General features: G+C 55.8%; 7 protein-coding genes across 7 annotated transcripts; 2 read left to right on the plus strand and 5 right to left on the minus strand.

Moving 5' to 3' along the window:
* Nucleotides 1-335: 335 nt before the first annotated feature.
* LTR77_003965 (uncharacterized protein) lies at nt 336-774 on the plus strand (the record flags this gene model as incomplete). The annotated part of the gene is given in 2 exon segments (XM_064801220.1): nt 336-466; nt 486-774. 2 exon segments carry the CDS (start codon nt 336-338, stop codon nt 772-774), a joined length of 420 nt encoding a protein of 139 aa, XP_064661171.1.
* Nucleotides 775-981: 207 nt separating this feature from the next.
* Nucleotides 982-2,760, minus strand: ECM39 (alpha-1,6- mannosyltransferase; the record flags this gene model as incomplete). The annotated part of the gene is made up of 2 exons (XM_064801221.1): nt 982-2,615; nt 2,667-2,760. The coding sequence occupies 2 exons, from the start codon at nt 2,758-2,760 to the stop codon at nt 982-984; spliced, it is 1,728 nt and encodes a 575-aa protein (XP_064661172.1).
* A 1,129-nt stretch (nt 2,761-3,889) lies between these two features.
* On the minus strand, nt 3,890-6,221 carry LTR77_003967 (uncharacterized protein; the record flags this gene model as incomplete). The annotated part of the gene is made up of 4 exons (XM_064801222.1): nt 3,890-5,864; nt 5,919-5,932; nt 5,988-6,131; nt 6,189-6,221. The coding sequence occupies 4 exons, from the start codon at nt 6,219-6,221 to the stop codon at nt 3,890-3,892; spliced, it is 2,166 nt and encodes a 721-aa protein (XP_064661173.1).
* A 1,236-nt stretch (nt 6,222-7,457) lies between these two features.
* CON10 (conidiation-specific expression protein) lies at nt 7,458-7,810 on the minus strand (the record flags this gene model as incomplete). Its single annotated transcript, XM_064801223.1, has 3 exons — nt 7,458-7,559; nt 7,622-7,724; nt 7,788-7,810. 3 exons carry the CDS (start codon nt 7,808-7,810, stop codon nt 7,458-7,460), a joined length of 228 nt encoding a protein of 75 aa, XP_064661174.1.
* Nucleotides 7,811-8,516: 706 nt separating this feature from the next.
* On the minus strand, nt 8,517-11,983 carry LTR77_003969 (uncharacterized protein; the record flags this gene model as incomplete). The annotated part of the gene is made up of 2 exons (XM_064801224.1): nt 8,517-9,770; nt 9,824-11,983. The coding sequence occupies 2 exons, from the start codon at nt 11,981-11,983 to the stop codon at nt 8,517-8,519; spliced, it is 3,414 nt and encodes a 1,137-aa protein (XP_064661175.1).
* A 1,222-nt stretch (nt 11,984-13,205) lies between these two features.
* Nucleotides 13,206-14,015, minus strand: YTH1 (RNA-binding component of cleavage and polyadenylation factor; the record flags this gene model as incomplete). The annotated part of the gene is made up of 1 exon (XM_064801225.1): nt 13,206-14,015. One exon carries the CDS (start codon nt 14,013-14,015, stop codon nt 13,206-13,208), a length of 810 nt encoding a protein of 269 aa, XP_064661176.1.
* Nucleotides 14,016-14,624: 609 nt separating this feature from the next.
* LTR77_003971 (uncharacterized protein) lies at nt 14,625-16,787 on the plus strand (the record flags this gene model as incomplete). Its single annotated transcript, XM_064801226.1, has 1 exon — nt 14,625-16,787. One exon carries the CDS (start codon nt 14,625-14,627, stop codon nt 16,785-16,787), a length of 2,163 nt encoding a protein of 720 aa, XP_064661177.1.
* Between the last annotated feature and the right edge of the window lie 130 nt (nt 16,788-16,917).

Here is a 16,917-nt window from a genome sequence, read left to right on the forward strand (position 1 = left end):
TGTACGTGATGATTGTTTGAGCAAGGTGTTCTGGGACGGAAAATGGTGATGATGGAGAGGGACCGGAATCACTACCCTAGTTTGACTTGTACATATAGTAATACTAGCCCATGACTCCGAGATCATTCTCTTTCACAACTCACCTGGCAGGTCGTCCGCAAGACACAGTATGCGGTCTGTAAACTACTTTGTACAGATTTGGCTGGAGGGCTTGTGAGACCCCCACCTTGAAGCTTGCTGTCAGAACTGTCCGAGGACGCTTGTCAGAAGACGACCCAAACCACTCTTCATATATCGAGCATTTCGTTCAATTTCTTCAGACACCAGATACTACAATGTCCTCCTGCAAAGTCCAATCCCTAGACCACGTCGTCCTTACCGTCGCCTCCATCGAAGACACCGTCGCCTTCTACACCTCCCAACTAGGCATGAAACATGAAGTCTTTACCTCCGGCAGCATGGACCGGTGCGTCCCCCTTCCCTAGCCCTCGCCCTCTTCCCTCCACCTTCTCCCCTTGTCCGCATGCCCGCAAGGCCCGCTTCGCTCGCACCGCCGGCTTCGCTCGCATCGATTCACTCGCTGATGGTAGTATGGAGGACAGGCATGCCCTCCTCTTCGGCTCCCAGAAACTAAACCTCCATCTCTCCGGCAAAGAATTCGAGCCCAAAGCCGCGCGAGTGCAGCCCGGGAGCGCGGATTTGTGTTTCGTGACGCAGGATCCGATCGATGAGGTACTGCAGGGGTGGAAGGGGGCGGGGATGGAGGTGAGTTGAGACATCCGCAAGATTTGTTTGGGAGGGCGCAGCTGATGTGGTGCCAGGTGCTGGAGGGCGGCCAGGTGGTCGATCGCACGGGCGCGGTAGGGAGGCTGAGGAGTGTGTATTGTCGGGATCCTGATGGGAATTTGATCGAGTACGCCGGAAGTCATACTGCTCTGGGAACCCTGAGCTGTTCAGCTGATGCCGATGCAGGGTGTCGAACTACGTCTGAGACAGCATCGCCGTCGGCTGCTTCTGCAGGATATAAATCTTCGGATCCATCTTCGGTACCGGCCAGTAACCCTTCGTCACCCTGCTTCTCACAAAACTCGCGATCGACACGTAAAGCTTCTTCGGCCCTCGTAGTATCTGCAACGCACCGCTCGGCATGGGAAGTTCATCATCATCTTCCTCAGGTTTGATCGTAACACCAGCGTAGCCAGACACAATCTCGACGGGCGTCCATGTTCCGATGACCCGCTCCGGCACCTCTGAGAGGACGTAGTCGAACTGCTGCCAGAACATTGGATCGTGCAGTTTCGTGTTATTTTCTGTCTTGTCGTAGGTCCATGAGGGCCGCACTTGCTGGAAGCGCGTGACGCCTGTTTGGCATGCTAGGTTGCCCATGTAGACTCGTACGGACTCGTTGGCCTCAGCGATGGTCCTTTGGTGCAGGCGATGCACCGCTTGGCCGCCTGGATAGTTGAGGCTGGAGATGTACAGGAGTCCTAGGCTGGTCACAAAGGACGCAATCGTCGACAGTATCATAAGCATGTTCAACGTCCAGTAAAGCATCGACTTGCCCCTTCGAGTCCAGAACCACCCAGCCGCTGAAGAAGCTACCGCGGTGAAAGCAGGGATGCTGTAGATGATGAACCTCCATTCTTTATGGGGCAGTAAGCTGTAGGCTGCGATGAAGGCGAGATGTGGTATCAGAACATCGCTGCTGGTTCGTCCAATCGTTTTCGACGACAACGCTAGCGGAAGGCATACGGTAATGACCATTGGATTCAGCAGCAGGCGAGGGAGCGCATTGGTGAAGTAGTAGTGGAAGGGGCTGGTGCCCCATTCTGACGACTTGCCAAGGATCGTGTTGTAGTAGAAGCCGACGAACTCTGGCCAGGTTGGAAAGGATTGCCAGAAGACCGAGTCGATGCTGATTGTCGCGAGTAAGCCGATGGAGACACCCAGTAAGCCGGCTGGTATAACCTCGTTGGTCAGAGAAGCCCTCCGTTGGACAAGCATGTAAGCCGTTTCCGCAGCGAGCAGTATAGCGATCTCAGACCGAAATACAACACCAGCGATGGTGAGCAGGTACAGCGCTACCCGTCTTCGCTTCACGCTGACCCGCGACTTCGAAGCCATCGACTTGACCATGATCAGGTTCCGCTGCGCGACCGTCGTCAAGATGAAGGCGAACATGTTCGGAAGTGTCCGCGAAGCATAGTACATCACATGAAACTGGCTCGCCGAAAGCAGGATGAACCATCGTCCGGCCGCCTTCCCGTACGCCGTCTCGACCGCATACCGCATGTGCCAGAGCGCTGCCGCGTTGGCCAGTCCTAGGATGGCGCGGACGAAGAGCTGGACCTGGTCTGGGGACGAAAAGAGGCTGCGGAATGGGGAGGCGAGACCAGCGAGCACGACAGCGCCGACGAAGGTTCGAGGGACAGAGCCTGGGAAGTCAACATGGTCGTATTTGGTGGCGATCAGTTCTGTGGAGTTGCTGAACGAGATGCCGTATTCGAGGATGTCGTGAGTTGCCTGGATATTGAACGATTCCTCGACTTTGGTATACGGAGAGCAGAAGAGGTGGAGAAGTACTACTGCTGGCAGGAGGAGGTTCAAGGAGGCGTCTGTACAATGGGTTAGAATGGTATAGCTTCAGTAATGGGCATGCCTTATACCGAACAGTCTTGCCGACGCAACACCATTGTTCTCAGGCATTCCGAAGGCCTGCAGCTGCAGCGCTCGCCATTGGTAATGGGTCGAGAGGGACATGCGAAAAAGGTCATGTTTCTGTATCGTCCTCGAGGCTGCCAAGCGCTGAGGTTGAAAGACAGCTTGCGAACTTCGACCGCACTTTCTCGGGGCTGCTGACTGCGCTACGTACCTACACTTTTCCTTGTGAGTCGCGTTCTTCCTTTGACCTTGGATCACTTAGCCACGACATCTACCGAACACGAGAGCAAACGACCATGGCAACAGTCTTCCTCCCCAGCTTCGGCGGCCTCTTCCAAGGTCCCCCTCCCCCAATCTCCCCAAACTCATATGTCCAACCGCTAACAACCTCGCAGTCTCCATCCTCCTCGTCAACAGCATAGCCATCCTCTCCGAAGACCGCTTCCTCGCGCGCAGTACCGCTCCCTCCCCCTTCAAACCTGCCACTTCCATACAGCTAACGATGAACGAAACAGTCGGATGGGGCTCAAGCGGCCAACAAGCCGAACCCTCATTCGGCGGGGGCGGCATGCAGGATACCACGAGCGTGAAGGCGAAGATGATTAATTTGATCAATTCGGTGAGGACGTTGATGAGGAGTATGTCGAGTTCGAGGGTCTCGTGTGGAAGAGCTACGCTGACTGGGAGGATAGTACCGTTGATCTTTCTGAATCTCTTGATTATCATCTACTCGATCGCTTTTGGCTGAGCGGGAAGGGTTGATGATCGGATGGACAAGGACTACAGATTCAACGGAGACATGCGTGCGGCGCGAGGGGAAGAGGGCCGGCCGTACGAAGGCGCTCTCGAGTTGAGGACAGACAAGGAAGGATGGAAGGAGGATTGCCTGCCGCTGCTGCACGAGCAAGACCGTCCAGGTGGACGGCGGATGGGCCAGCAGAAGTAGAAGGACACTTTGCGAGCTCCATCGGCAGAGAGGCGGCGTCATGGAACGTGAGAAGGCAGGGCGACACTGTACATCCTCAAAGGTTGTTGTACACAAGACGGTACATACAAGACCAACTCAACATCAAAACACCGACGCTCCAAAGGTATCTCCGCAAAACAACCACAAACCAAAAACCGGATCCCACTGCCTTATCCGCGCAAGCACAATGCCAAAACAGTTGCCCCTGCCATGCACATCCATTTTCCACTCTTCACCCCATCATCCACACAATCACCACACTCACAAAGCCTGACTCTTCTTCCGCCCCAAACTAAACCGATTCTTGCTCTTCCGCTCCTCCTCCGCCGCTCCCCCTTCACTGCTTTCCCTTGGCACTGCTAACTTCTCCCCCTCCTTCTCCCCCTTGTTACCACCGCCCAGAAACTTCGGTTTCCCGCGCAGACTCATACTACTATGCCTGAACCGCGACAAGCCTCCCTTCTCATTCTCCTTCCCCCCACCACCAGACTTGACTGGCGTTGTTTCGTCCCCGCGCTTCGCCGCTTCGTCCGCTGCAGTCTGCTTACTCGCTTCCAACACGGCCTTCAGCTCATCATCCTGCTTCTTCCACGCGGACACGCGATTCCGCGACGCTTCCGCGCGTTTCTCCAGCTCGGCTTTTTGTTCCGCTTTCTGCCGTTCCTTCTGCGCTTTTTCTTCCGCTTTTCGCTCCTTGCGCGATTTCGAGGGCATGAGCGGCGAGAAGGGCGTGGTTTGCGTTTGCGTGATGGGAGATTTAGACTCTGCGAATTCCGGAGCGGTGGCGGCGTGCGCGAGGTTCTCGAAGCCGTTGGGTTCTTCGGTGATCGGGGTGGTGACGCTGCCGGGTTGGAAGAGCGGGCTTTTGGTGGGCGAGAGGCCTTCTTTGGCCGTTTCGGCGTCCGAGGCGCGGCTTTCGGCTTCGGGTTGGTGGCCTTCGATTTCTTGCTCTTTGAGCATGGCTTCGAGGGTGGTTTCTTGGTAGAAGAGGACGTAGGCGCAGGCGAGTTGCTTTGCGTCTTGGAGGCCGGGGACGGGCTCGCCGCCGAAGAAGTTGAGCACGTAGCTCTTGTCCACCGGCTCTACCAGCTCGTCGTCGAACAGCAGCCATCCTCGGTCTTGCGTCTTGATGATGCTGACGTAGTGGCCGTGGTAGGGTCCGCCACCGATGTGTACAACGACCGCGTAGAGCTCGTACAACCGGTCTTGGTCCTCGGCGTCCTCGGTGGTGTTGAAGAGTCGTAGGTGGAAGGGATATACTACCCGATGGAAGAGCTTCTGTAGTCGCTGCAGATCTTCCGTATATTTGAAGCGCTTCAGATGCAAGGCCAGGACTCGAGGTAATCGCTTGATTTTCATCCGCTTTTCGGCTTCCTGCAGACCACCGCAGTTATCGCAGTGGAATTTGTTGCGCTCGCACAGCATCTCCTCTTCGGAGAACTTTCGCAAGCATGATGTGACTGATGTGTGCGCCGCCAGATCCACCGACAAGTCTAGGAAAGGCTCGTCTCGTTGTGAGGTGTTCTCGCAGGTCAAGCATCGTGTCTCGGATGTGAGCAGACCTTCGAAGAGATCGTGAACCCAGTGTGTGTCGAAGCCGTTCGAGCTCGGCTTGACAGCTCCTGTAAAAGTGTCCAGCTCCAGCTTCTTTTCGGGCGCAGCACCATTGGCTTCGATTTGCTTTGCCGGCGGATGTTGCTTAGCGAACATCTCAACATTATCTACCACCTGGTTCAGCAGCAGGTTTAGAAACTCATGCGCGTCCTGGTGCATAGCCGATCTGAACATCTCATTCTCTCTCCGAAGGATCTCTAGGAACTTGTGCGGACTGATCACGCCTATCCGCGATTGATTGTCCTTGATCGCATCGAAGATGTCTTTCAGCGCCGTGAACAGCGACTCGTCCATGCCGTATCTATTCGCATTATCGTGCCGCATATCCAACACCGGGCCTGCCTTCAGCGCCATCCTCTTGCGGTATTCCGGTGAGTCTTTCGTCTCTTCTGGCTTTCCCTGCGCTTGAGGCGAACCGGGCGCAGGAGGCTCTTTGCGAGCTGGTGATGTGGGATTCGGCCATGGTGTTGTGCTCGTCGATCGTGGTTGGAATGGTTTCTCTTCTCCTTCTTCATCGTCGGGAGATTTGAGGGTGAGGAGGTAGTCTTGCGAGGGGAAGTTGATTACGTGCGAACGGAAGGGGACCGAGTAGTATAGACACTGTATTATTGAATTAGAATAGCTGGTCGCGGGAGTTAGTCGATTGCGCTCGAGTCTTGTTGGGCGTGCTGCATACCATGTAGAGCCATACTAAAGCGAATAATGTCAGCCTTGCTCTCGGGTATAGAATTTGTAGTGCGCATACGTTTTCGAAACCAAAGAACTTGTCACTCCCATCTGATCGTATAGGGCCGGTGACGTCCTTCAAATGCTTCTCCAAAGGTGTAGGTCCTTGTGCGCCCTGGTCTTTGGTGCTCTTCGTCGGCGCACTCAGCGCCTTTTCTGCAACCTAGCAGCATGTTATTAGCGACCGCGCATACCATATATCCCACTACGCTGAACGTACTGATGCGCCTTTGAACTTCGACAAGAAGGACATTGTGCGTCCGGGAAGCTGCCTGCCTGTTCTGCTCGTATCCAGTCCCAACCTCGGCGCTGCTGCGACAACGTTACCGAGCTGTGGGCGACATGGGTGTGCGAAGTGTCGAGTGTACAACGATGGTGATCGTACAGATGTGTGCGCGCGTTCGATCAAAGACAGCGAGGCTGGTATGGAAGAGGTGAGGTCATGATCTTGGGAAGAAAGATGGATGCTGACCAGGTGGAAGGCGGCAATTCGTCTCGTCTAACCACAACACCCGCACAAGCACCACGGGAGGGGTCTGGCGTAGGATCGAAGGTGCATGCGGCGTAGCAGTAGCGCGAACGACGACCCTTGCACTCCGAACTCCCACGAGCGTGACAGTTGACTGGCCTCTCGGCTGAATTCGAGTCTCTTGCTCCCGGCCAAGCAGCGAGCTCGTCGGTGTCTGCGCCGCTCGGATTTGCAATTGCGCTTCCGTTGAACGAGGCGGCGGATGATGGCGTGGCGTTGGAGGGCGAGCCTGCGATGGATGTGGAGGGCCGATGGTCCTAGAGCGGTGGTAACAACATCATCAGCCTACCCCTCCCCAGCGACTGTGCTCCAGATGCGGGCAAGAGAAACATTCGCACGTGGGAAGATGCAGCTTGCAAAGCAAAACGGCCAATGACTTCGCAACCCGCGTGTTCGAAGTGTCTCAAAGCAAAACTCAATTTGCTTCGACTCCGCGCCAGTCGTGCTTCTGGAAGGCCGAGTCGAAGCTGGATGCAGACTGGATGCACGAGATGCAGTAGTATGCAGCGCAAGTGTCGGAAGAGGCAGGTCCGGGCCAGTCGCGATGCATCTGGACGGATTCACGGATATGGACAGTTGAAGATGTCTCTAACTCCGCGAACGAAACAGAAGTTTTGCTGGGATGTCCAAGGGCACCTCAGTGTTAGGCAAAAGCCAGGTACTGGACGATGGACGCAGACCAGGTCAGCACGAACGAGAAGTATCGCCAGCGAAAGGCGACGGAATCGATGGGCAAAGATCTCAAGAGGCGAAGAAATATCATCAAATGGAAGCTTGCTGAATGTCTCCCTTGAGCACGCAAGGCACGCAGATGACCAACACGTAGGAAGAGAGTGACATGTACCTAGGTAGGTTTGGTTTATATCAATACAGTCATAAATTCATACAGATGCAGCTCAGTCGACGTATTGTCACTCATGCCCACTTAAAGACTTCCACGGAAGATTTGGTCCGAAGTCTCTACGACTTCGAACCACCCTTCTGCCCAGCCTCCTTCGCCTTCTCACTACCAGGCTCGAACGACCCTCCGCTGGCCTGGCCGCCCTTGGATGCAATGTCCTTCTACAACGGCTGTCAGCAACAATTCATTATTCTCCGCAAAAACTGCAAGGTTGACTTCATACCTGCTTCTCGGCGTCCATGGAGGCAAAGCCGCCTTGATGGCTCGACTGGCCACCCTTGGAGGCGATGTTCTGGACCTCTTCCTGAGAACGGTTGGCGAAGTTGCTGGAGAGAGGAATCAGCATATTTTCAATGTTAGCAGGAAGGCTTAGAGAAGTCAATGCGTACCCTGGGTTCTGGTTGTCTGTCATCTTGGAGGTATTTTTGTTGTGAGTATACGGATCTATAATATGGCAGTTGTTGTTGTTGTTCAGTCGAAAGAGTTGAGTTCAAGGCGGACAAAGCACGCTTTCTTATATTATCCTCTTCCCCAGTCTTCCCCTCAGCAAAACAACTCAATGATGACTGTCTGAAGCATACATGATGTCAACAAGACTGTGTGAAACACTATCGACGTCGTCGCCCGTCAAGGCTCAAGGATTGATTAAAGTCTGTAGGCGGCTGGGACGGTCGACGACGCTTCGATGATGCAAAATTCACGGGTTGCACGGGCTGACGACCGAGACATGCGATCTATCACGCACGATTGACTCCACTTCGTCTATCGGATAGATCGATCTGCAGGCGCAGGGGCTGATGGTCTTGGTCGCGAGGAACGTGTACCATTTGCAAGCCAATGGCTGGAATGATGGGGAATTGTCAGCTGGAGAATATCGAAGACTCCGGCAGGTGAATGGCTACACCCCCGACGCCTCCAAAATTGTCTCGTCCTGGCTGTCTCCAGATGATTGGAGACTGGTTGTCGAACAATGCCCGTCTAAGGCGTACATTCAGCAATATCAACATAACACATAACGACGAGCAAGTCCAAAACCGCTTCTCCTGAAGCCCTCCCATACTCCCATAACCCCTCATCATCCCCTACACATCTCCCCTTACCCCTCACATCCTTACGCCTCACACATGATCCAGCACCACCCAACTACTATTATTGCTCTTCCTCTTACTGCCCCCCACCCCCTCCCCCTGCACCACCGGCGGCGGATGCTCCGCCACAAACTCCTGCCTAATCCTCCTCGCCTCCGCGTCCCACTTCTCCACACCCTCCGCCCACTCCTTGCGCTGCGTATCCGCCACTTTCTGCGCCTGCTCGCTCTGCTCCAGATACGGCCGCTTCTCCTCCTCGGTAGCAGCTTTCCACCACTTCCCCAGCGTGGCGCGGATAGCGTCGCGCCCGGCCGTGGAGGCGTCGCGGCTGCAGTGCGCTTTGCACTCGTCCCATTTGGCTTTGGTGAAGAGGAGGAAGGGGTTTACCCCCGGTCGGCTGGGCTTGAGCGGGCGGTCGCCGAGGCGGGAGAGGATGGTGCCGACGATGGAGGCTTCGTAGTCGAGGTCGTTGTGGTCGAAGGACGGGCGGGCCCAGAAGGAATCGTCGCGCGCGCATACGCTTTGTTTGGGTGGGCCGGCGAGTTTGGGCGGTGGGGGGGCGGGGGCGGATGCGTAGACTGGCACGCTGGCTAGGGATGTTGGGTCGTGTTCTTGCTTGATTATTGGGGCGTTGACTTGTGCTGTTGCTGGCGTGTTCGTGCTGATAGATGGCTGTGGAGGCAGCGGTACTGTCTGAGGCATATTGTAGCGTGCGACCGTCTCTTGCTTGATAGTTGGCGCCCCAACAAGCGGCAGCGGGAGGTCAATTGGTCCAGTCATAGCTGTCATAACGTCTGACGCGACTCTCAGGCCAGACAGAAACGCGCCATGCACCGTAGCCGGATGTGTTCCACACGTGGCCTCACCAGCAAAGTGCAGGTTGCCAACCGGCTTCGCCATGAGATCGTAATCGCCAGAGCGTGTCCTTGGCCCCACGTATGAGTATGTGCCTCTCGTAAAAGGATCTCGTTTCCATCTCGTGACAATGACCTCGGAAGGCGCAGTGACCTTTTCAGGCGAGAAGACCGTACGAAGTCTGTCATTGATCTCTGCAAGGAGAGAATTGCTGTCTGTTGTCTCGGCGTCGTGCGCGGCGTGTCCGGCCATGAGTGCAACAAGTGCTGGCCTTCCGCTGATTTTCGAGGCGTTCCATATCAAATAAAACCTTCCTCTTCTCCTTGCATACTCTTCTGGATCCAGGCTATTCTGCTGCTCTGCATCGTTCAGCAGGCCAAACATGTCGCGGTCGTCGTCCCAGAATGACTGGTCGTACAGAAGGATGACCTGCGAAGAAGAATTAGTGAAAGCTGTATGAAAGGGTGTATAATGAAACGAACCTTGTTGAGCAGACCGAACCCCATGCGCTGGATAACGCCATATTTCCACCCAGGAAGTGGAGGGTCGAAATCCACGACATCGTCCTTGAGCACACCCAGCGGCACCGTCATGACCACCTGGTCGGCCTCAATGATCTGGCCGTCGCTACACACCACCTTTGTAGTATACTCGCTCTCGCCCGGCGCACCTTCATTGTAGTGGATACTATCCACCACCCTGTCAAATCGGACGTCGAGCTTCGTCGGTAGGTTCATGAGCCCGCGAGGTAGTTGAGTATAGCCGCCGATGATCTCAGAGTGTGCGCCTTCGAACTCGTTGCCCGTGTCTTGGTCGTGACCACTGAGACTGAGCGAGGACACTGGCGCGGCGTTGGCGTATTCGAGGTTGGCGTGATGCCAGTTGAGCATGCGCATGTCCTGTGGTGTGAGCTGGACAAGATCTTGGTATTGCTCGATCGCGTCGTCCATCACTGAACCTAGCGTAGGGTGTGAAGACGCCCTCGCCATCTCATTCAGCGAAATCGACTGGTTCCGGGCGATGCCTTCTCTGAGCTGCCATCCCATCTCCTTTGCCGCTCGAGCTGCGCTTTGTGTTGCGTTACTCATCTCGATGACGCGGGTTCTGCCGGTCAGCTTCTCGGTCTGAGGTGGTGCGTTGCGCCGTCTTCCACGCTTCGCTGCAGGTTTGTACTGCGGAAGGTGGTCCATGGGGTTAGGCAGCGGCTCTAGCTGGAAGTCTGCGAATCCGTCCGAGATTGGGTCTCGACATCTGCTGATCAGCTCTTCGTCGCCCTTCAAGGTATTCGTGTCTTGTGGTGCGGCTCGGAAGTCGCCTGCGCGATCGGAGATGTCTGCGTACAGCTCGGTGTTCAGCATATCCCTCTGCTCGTCCACCGGCCTGCCATCGCTGTCGTAGATTGTAAGAGCATCTTTCATCAGGTGGTACCGCAACCCCAGTTGACCACGAATGATCGTATCGAGAGGGTTGCCGTGCTCGAAACCAGTGACTATCATTGCACCCATCTCGACTGTGTTCCGCAAATCGTCTGGTAGGCTGCCAGGCACTTGATCACGGAGCTGCTTGGAGTAAACACGACCTCCGATGCGTTTGCGACCTTCCAGCACAATGACTTTCGGTGGCCGCTCGCCCACATCTGTCCATCTCTTCGCGTCGTGTTCGAAGAGGTGTTCTAGCTGCCGGGCTGTTGTAAGACCTGATACCCCAGCACCCACTACCACCACTGTCTTCTGCTTGCCACTTCTTCTCGACTTCGCGATGCCGGCATCTCTCGGTGTCTCGACGCACCCAAAGTTGATGTAGCCATTCCGCACAAGCCATTTGTAAGCTGCCTCAGCAAGACCGAAAAACCGTGCCTCTTTCGCACAGCCAGCCGCCTCCTTTGGTGTCACACCGCAGAGTGGGTTTTGGTGCCAGAGGCGTAGAATTGCGTTGCGGATGTTCAGATAGACGGTGACTTCGTGGGACATTAGCAGATCGGCGAGAAGAGAATGCTCGCCGCGATGTAGCTCGAAGGGATTGAGACGAGATGCATATGCTGCCTCGATGGCCTGGCTGGCATGGACCTCGGCGGGTAGTCGTGATGGAATCGATGAGCGTGGTCGAACCTCGTCTTTCAGCTCTGATATACGTGATGCTTTCGGAGCCTTCGGTGCCGGTTGAGCGAGCAACGACTTGTCCTTAGGTGGTCGACCGCGTTTCTTCTTTGGTGGAATATGTTGGGTTTGTTGGTCCTGCTGAGGCTGCTCTGGAACTGCCTGTGGCTGCTCTGAAGCGCTGCCAATGGACGAGTTGAGGCGAAGGGGCGGTTGCTTGATCGAGCCATCGGACATTCGTTTCTTAAGTGGGCTCGTAAATTGTGGCCGGGTTATCGTCTTGTCTTCAGCAGCCGTAGAGGAAGAGACAGACGACATAGCGGTACTGGTGGCGGATTCTGAGGATCCATATCGCCAATCGCCGTTGATGTTGGCCTTCCACTTGCCCTTGCTGGCGGTTGTACTTTCAACGCTTCTGACAGAGCGATCACTGCTTGCGGATGACAGTGTTGAGTCGTCCTCGTCGAGTCGGGATGACTGTGGGTTGGCGATATCTGGGCTGACCTGGTCGAGCTGAGGTCTGATATCGACGTCGTACAACGCCATGGTGTCCCCTTCTGTCACGGGTGTATCATTGTTGTTCCGAATTGCTCTCAAGCGATTGTCCTGACACCGATGCCGTCGTCTTGGGTCGAATATCAGAGTATCTTGTCTGCGTCGAGGATGTGGCTAATTGCAGGGAGCCTTTTTCCCGAGATGCCGAGAATTTGACGGTGCTAAGGAATGAACGAAGGCAATTGATGAGCTTTTCAACACTGCATCATCATCAACGAGATGGCGAACATGAACCTTTGCACGACGATGGCCGACATGTGCATGCAACGCCGATGTCTTGCTCGCAGACGCTTCTTCGTCCCTGCCGCTACTCCACTTTGGCCAAGCCAACCGAATATCAACCTCACCTCACTCACTCCATACCATATCCCGTACAACCAGGGTCGCAGGAGGCTGTACACATACATGTGATCATGCGCGGCAAGCATCAGGCGATAGCAGCACTGGCAGACGGCCTCATGTCGCGTTGGCGTCGCACCCTCTTTGTTGGAACACCAGGCCGCTTCCCGCCAGCTTCGCCTTGTGTGGCATATACTCTGATAAACAATATGAAACCGGCGAAAGAATGGCGGAAATACCAATAAAGGAGATATGCAACTTACGGTAAGGTCATATCGACCATGTATGTCCGCCTCCGGTCAAGGTAGGGCAGCACATCATTCCTACGCCTCTTTTTCTCAACTTCACCATCTCCTGTTTTCGCGCAATACTGCGACAGGTGAGCACTCCCACATTGTGTCAACAAATTCCCAGCGAAGGCTAATTGCAGTGTGCAGGCTTCGTGATTGCGACGACTTCACTTCTCTCAAAGGCAGCTTGCTGGCGCCTCATCGCATCCGCGCCCGCCGTCCCATAGAAACATGACAGATCTCCGAGTAGACGGCATATTAGGTACACAACATCTCAAAATGGTTGCGAGGCCGGTTTCGCCACCGACGAAGGGCGAGCGGTGCATCCAGACGGGCGAGAAGGTGCAAATTGGACGGAATATTAGCCCCCGTCTGTGCCGAGAACAACCGTTGTGACAGGCTCTAGAGAGGTTCGATCACGATATAGGGAGAGTTCAAGTCGCCTTTGGGCCGCAGATATTTGCAGGTTGCAGGATGCAGAATCAGGTAGTGGTTTTCAAGACTTTCGAGCGGTCTTAATCAGAACAACACCAGACACCTCGCTAAGAGCATCCCATAATTTGCATTTCTCTGAAGTCCTCCCCTCAATATCGCCTGCTCGGGAACCCGCCCCTCCTTGCTCTCCTGCCCCTCCCAGCCCACCTACCCATCCCCCCTTCACCCCTCTCATGCCTCTCCCTCCTCCGCTCCTCCTCAGCATAAAATTCCTCTTCCCGCTCCTCCTGCTCCCTCCTCAACACCTCCGGGTCCTTGGCCTTCTTAACCTCCGGCTTGCTCGGATGCATATCCTCGTCCCTCACCCACTTCGCGTGCGCCCCAAACTCACAGCTCACCACCTTATCCGCCTCCGGCGGATGACTCCTCCCATTCGGACAGAACCCCGCCAGGTAGAACGGACACATCTTCGCATGCTTGATATGTCTCAGCGCGCAATACGGTCCTAACGGACAGAACCCGCGTGCATACTGCGGACACGCTGGCCGTCGCAGCGGGCTCGTAGGTGGGATGTGTAGGTACGTGCAGTCGTCGCCTTGCGGACATAGACCGTACTTGGAGAACTCCTTGCACTCGCGCTCGTCGCGTAGGTTGAAGGTATGCGCGAACTCGCAGGCGTCGCCCTTTTTGCAGAGGCCGCGCTGGTAGTGTTTGCAGATGAGGTGGCCGATTCCTGAACGCTCTTCTTTGGGGACGTAGTGTCGGTCTGGACAGAGGGGGCCGCGGGGACAGTGGCCTTTGGTGAAGTCGGGGCAGATGGGGCGGGTGAGTTTGGAGGGCGCGCCGAGGGTGGGAAGGGCCTGTTTGAGGTAGTTGTCGAAGGTGAAGATTGGGGCCGATTGGCTTTGAGGGTGGAGGATCTGGTCGGGGAGGGAGGTTGCAGTAGTCGCAGTAGCCATGGTGGTATCCTGATCAGTAGGATATGTTGTTGTTTATGTCGAGGTGGAAGTGATATTGATTGGTTATGTACGCAATCTGGAGCACATGGGAGCTAAAATTAAGCTCAGACTAGCAGCTTCCACGATCGTACTGCGACTTGCTTCTTCGGCCTCACTTCACAACACACACACAGTAAGTCGAAGCCATACAGCCAAAGGTCGCTTCGTCCCCGAGACTGCGAGCACTGCCAGCCATCTTGCACTTCGGCAGAATCAGGAGCTTCACACTCACTTCACTGCTGACCGATCAAGCTAGCGTCATCGCGCGGACTTAACCGGCGTGAATCCTGGCCGCCAACCACAACTTGGAGTGGCCTTGGTCACCATCAACAGGCCAGTAGCGAGGAGCACCGGAACGACCATTTGCTTGACTGCTGGCGGTCGCCACATTCGCTTCACGCGCGCGCCCACACTCTCTTCACTCTCAGAGAGTACAACCAAGCGGCACGACAGCACTGTAGCCGCGCGCAATGCACACCGGCGGCGAGCCTCAGCCACCTTATCCCACCTATAGATGACCTTCGCGCTCTGACCTCAGCACACTCTGATCGAACGTAAGAGCGAGCGAAGATGGTGTCCGACAAGATCTACGACCTATGCAGGCCGACGTTGAAGAATGCAGAGCTTGGGGAAGAGGACAAGATCGAGCAGTTGGAGGAACTATTAGCAGGCGAGCCCACGTCGCTGAAAGGCAAGGCACTCGAAGATGCCGTTCTTGGATCCTTGTGGCAATGGAAGAGCGCATCCGATAAGAAGTCAACTCCACCACCTGTCAGGGGAGTGGCGATAGTAAGATCGAGTTCGCCGGCGCCGTGGCTGCAGAGACCGGGTACGCCAACGTCGGGTGTCGCATCGCCACGGCCTTCGAGCGCAACACCATCCGTACCACCAGGTTTCCTAGCTAGGACGAAGTCTTCCACGCAATCACCCTTCCAATCTCCACGAGCGTCACCGCGCCTACCCGTAGCTACCCCAGCCATTCCCCACAGCCCCAGACTGAGCGCATATCAGTTCAACGAGTCCTCACCGACGACCGAGAACTACGGCGACTACGGCAGCGACACAGTCGACTGGCTGGTCAATGATGATGCGAGCAGTAACGCGAGCTTGGGCGACGCTGGCTTTGGTGCCTCTTCAGAGTTCATGTCCCCGTATACGGCCGAGATGAGCCCATATGATATGCTGCGGTACATCCTTCAGGATAACAGGAGCGACGAGGAGTTGGAGCAGCTGCTGGAGGCGAACGGATTTGATCTTGGCCAGACCGTCAACTCGATCATGGAAGTGCAAGGCGTCGGGCTCAATACCATGGCTGCCGCGCTACCAGAACAGAACCGGACGTACCTCGTTGGCAAGAGCATGTCACCCTCATCGCGACCAGCAACACCCGCCGGCCAGCAGAAGTCGCCCATTGTCTGTCGGTACTGGCTTGCGACCGGCCACTGTGCGCGAGCCGACTGCCGCTTCGCTCACGAAGTGCAAAACCACGTTTGCAAGTACTGGCTGCAAGGCAACTGCATCGCCGGCAACTCGTGCTTGTTCTCTCACGATCCGGCTACGCTCATGCAGCAGCTCAACATCGCTAATAGCGGCACCAACACGCCACAACAATTCGTGCCCAACTTCCAACTGCAAGACTACGACAGCTTCCCTGCCCTCACTCCGTCCACCAGCAATCCCTACGACGAGTCAGCACCCAACATGGACCCCACCAGCCTGGCGTCGACTCTACACCAGCAATCTCTATCTGGACTCTTCCCAACATTCGTGCCGACTGGCCCACGCCATGGCAGCGGCGCCAACTCGCGGCCTGGAAGCAGACACACTTCGCGAGCACCAACACCAGCTCAGCAGCCAAATTTCCAGGACGATGAAGCGTTTCCAACGTTGGGATCAGCAGCCGCCAAGCCAGCAGGCAAGAGACACCACGGCAAGCGCGGCGGACACGGACATCAGCAGTATCAACCCGGTAACTTAGCAGACGTCGTCCGCATGTCGCCATCGCCTGGTCCGAACAGCCGTGAGGCCATGCGCCGTGGACTTCGCAATAATCGATCGTTCACCTCTACACGCGAGAACAGCGCAGCAGCTATGGCAATCATCGCACCCACCGACATCCCCTGGCTCGAGACTGGCTCCAACGCCAACGCAGCTTACCTCAAAGCCCGTCAAGAGGCCTTCAAGCACGGCGGCCTCCGCAACAAGTTCCTACAATCTGCAGCTCAAGCCTGGAACCGCAACGACGCCCGCGGCGCCAAAGCACTTTCACTCCGTGGCCAAAACGAGAACACGCTCATGCGCGAGAAGCACCGCGAGGCTGCACGCGCGTTGTACGAAGAGCGCAACAAGAATCAGTCCAACTACAAAGAGCTCTTCGTCGACCTTCACGGCCTGCATCCTGAAGAAGCCGTCTCCTACCTCTCCGATTGCCTTCTCGAGCACAAAAGTTCTTCGAAACCTGTCTACGCCATCTGCGGAACCGGCCACCACAGCAAGAACGGCAAGGACAAGGTCGGCAAAGCCATCCGTCTCTTCTTGAACGAATGGCGCTACGCCTTCCGCGAGTTCAGCGTGCCCGGCGACCGCAACAACGTCGGCGGCATCCTAGGCATCGATCCGAGCAGCTACGACAAGGAGCTTGCGAAGGCGAAGGGTGGTGTCGGTGTAGGCGTGGGCTTGGACGCAGAAGATTCGGGGTTGGGTGAAGATACCAAGGTCACGATTGTGAAGTAGGGCTGGCGGTGGAGTAGCAGTTGGCTAAGCCTAACGCTTGGTCTTGTCTATACTCGACTTGACCCCCAAGAGATATCCTGAGCTTAGTGCACAGATATGGAAGAAAGTAAAAGATTCAATATTCATCTTG

Source organism: Saxophila tyrrhenica (genome assembly GCF_035928015.1).
Source record: "Saxophila tyrrhenica strain CCFEE 5935 chromosome Unknown scaffold_5, whole genome shotgun sequence".
Taxonomy (NCBI): domain Eukaryota; kingdom Fungi; phylum Ascomycota; class Dothideomycetes; order Mycosphaerellales; family Extremaceae; genus Saxophila; species Saxophila tyrrhenica.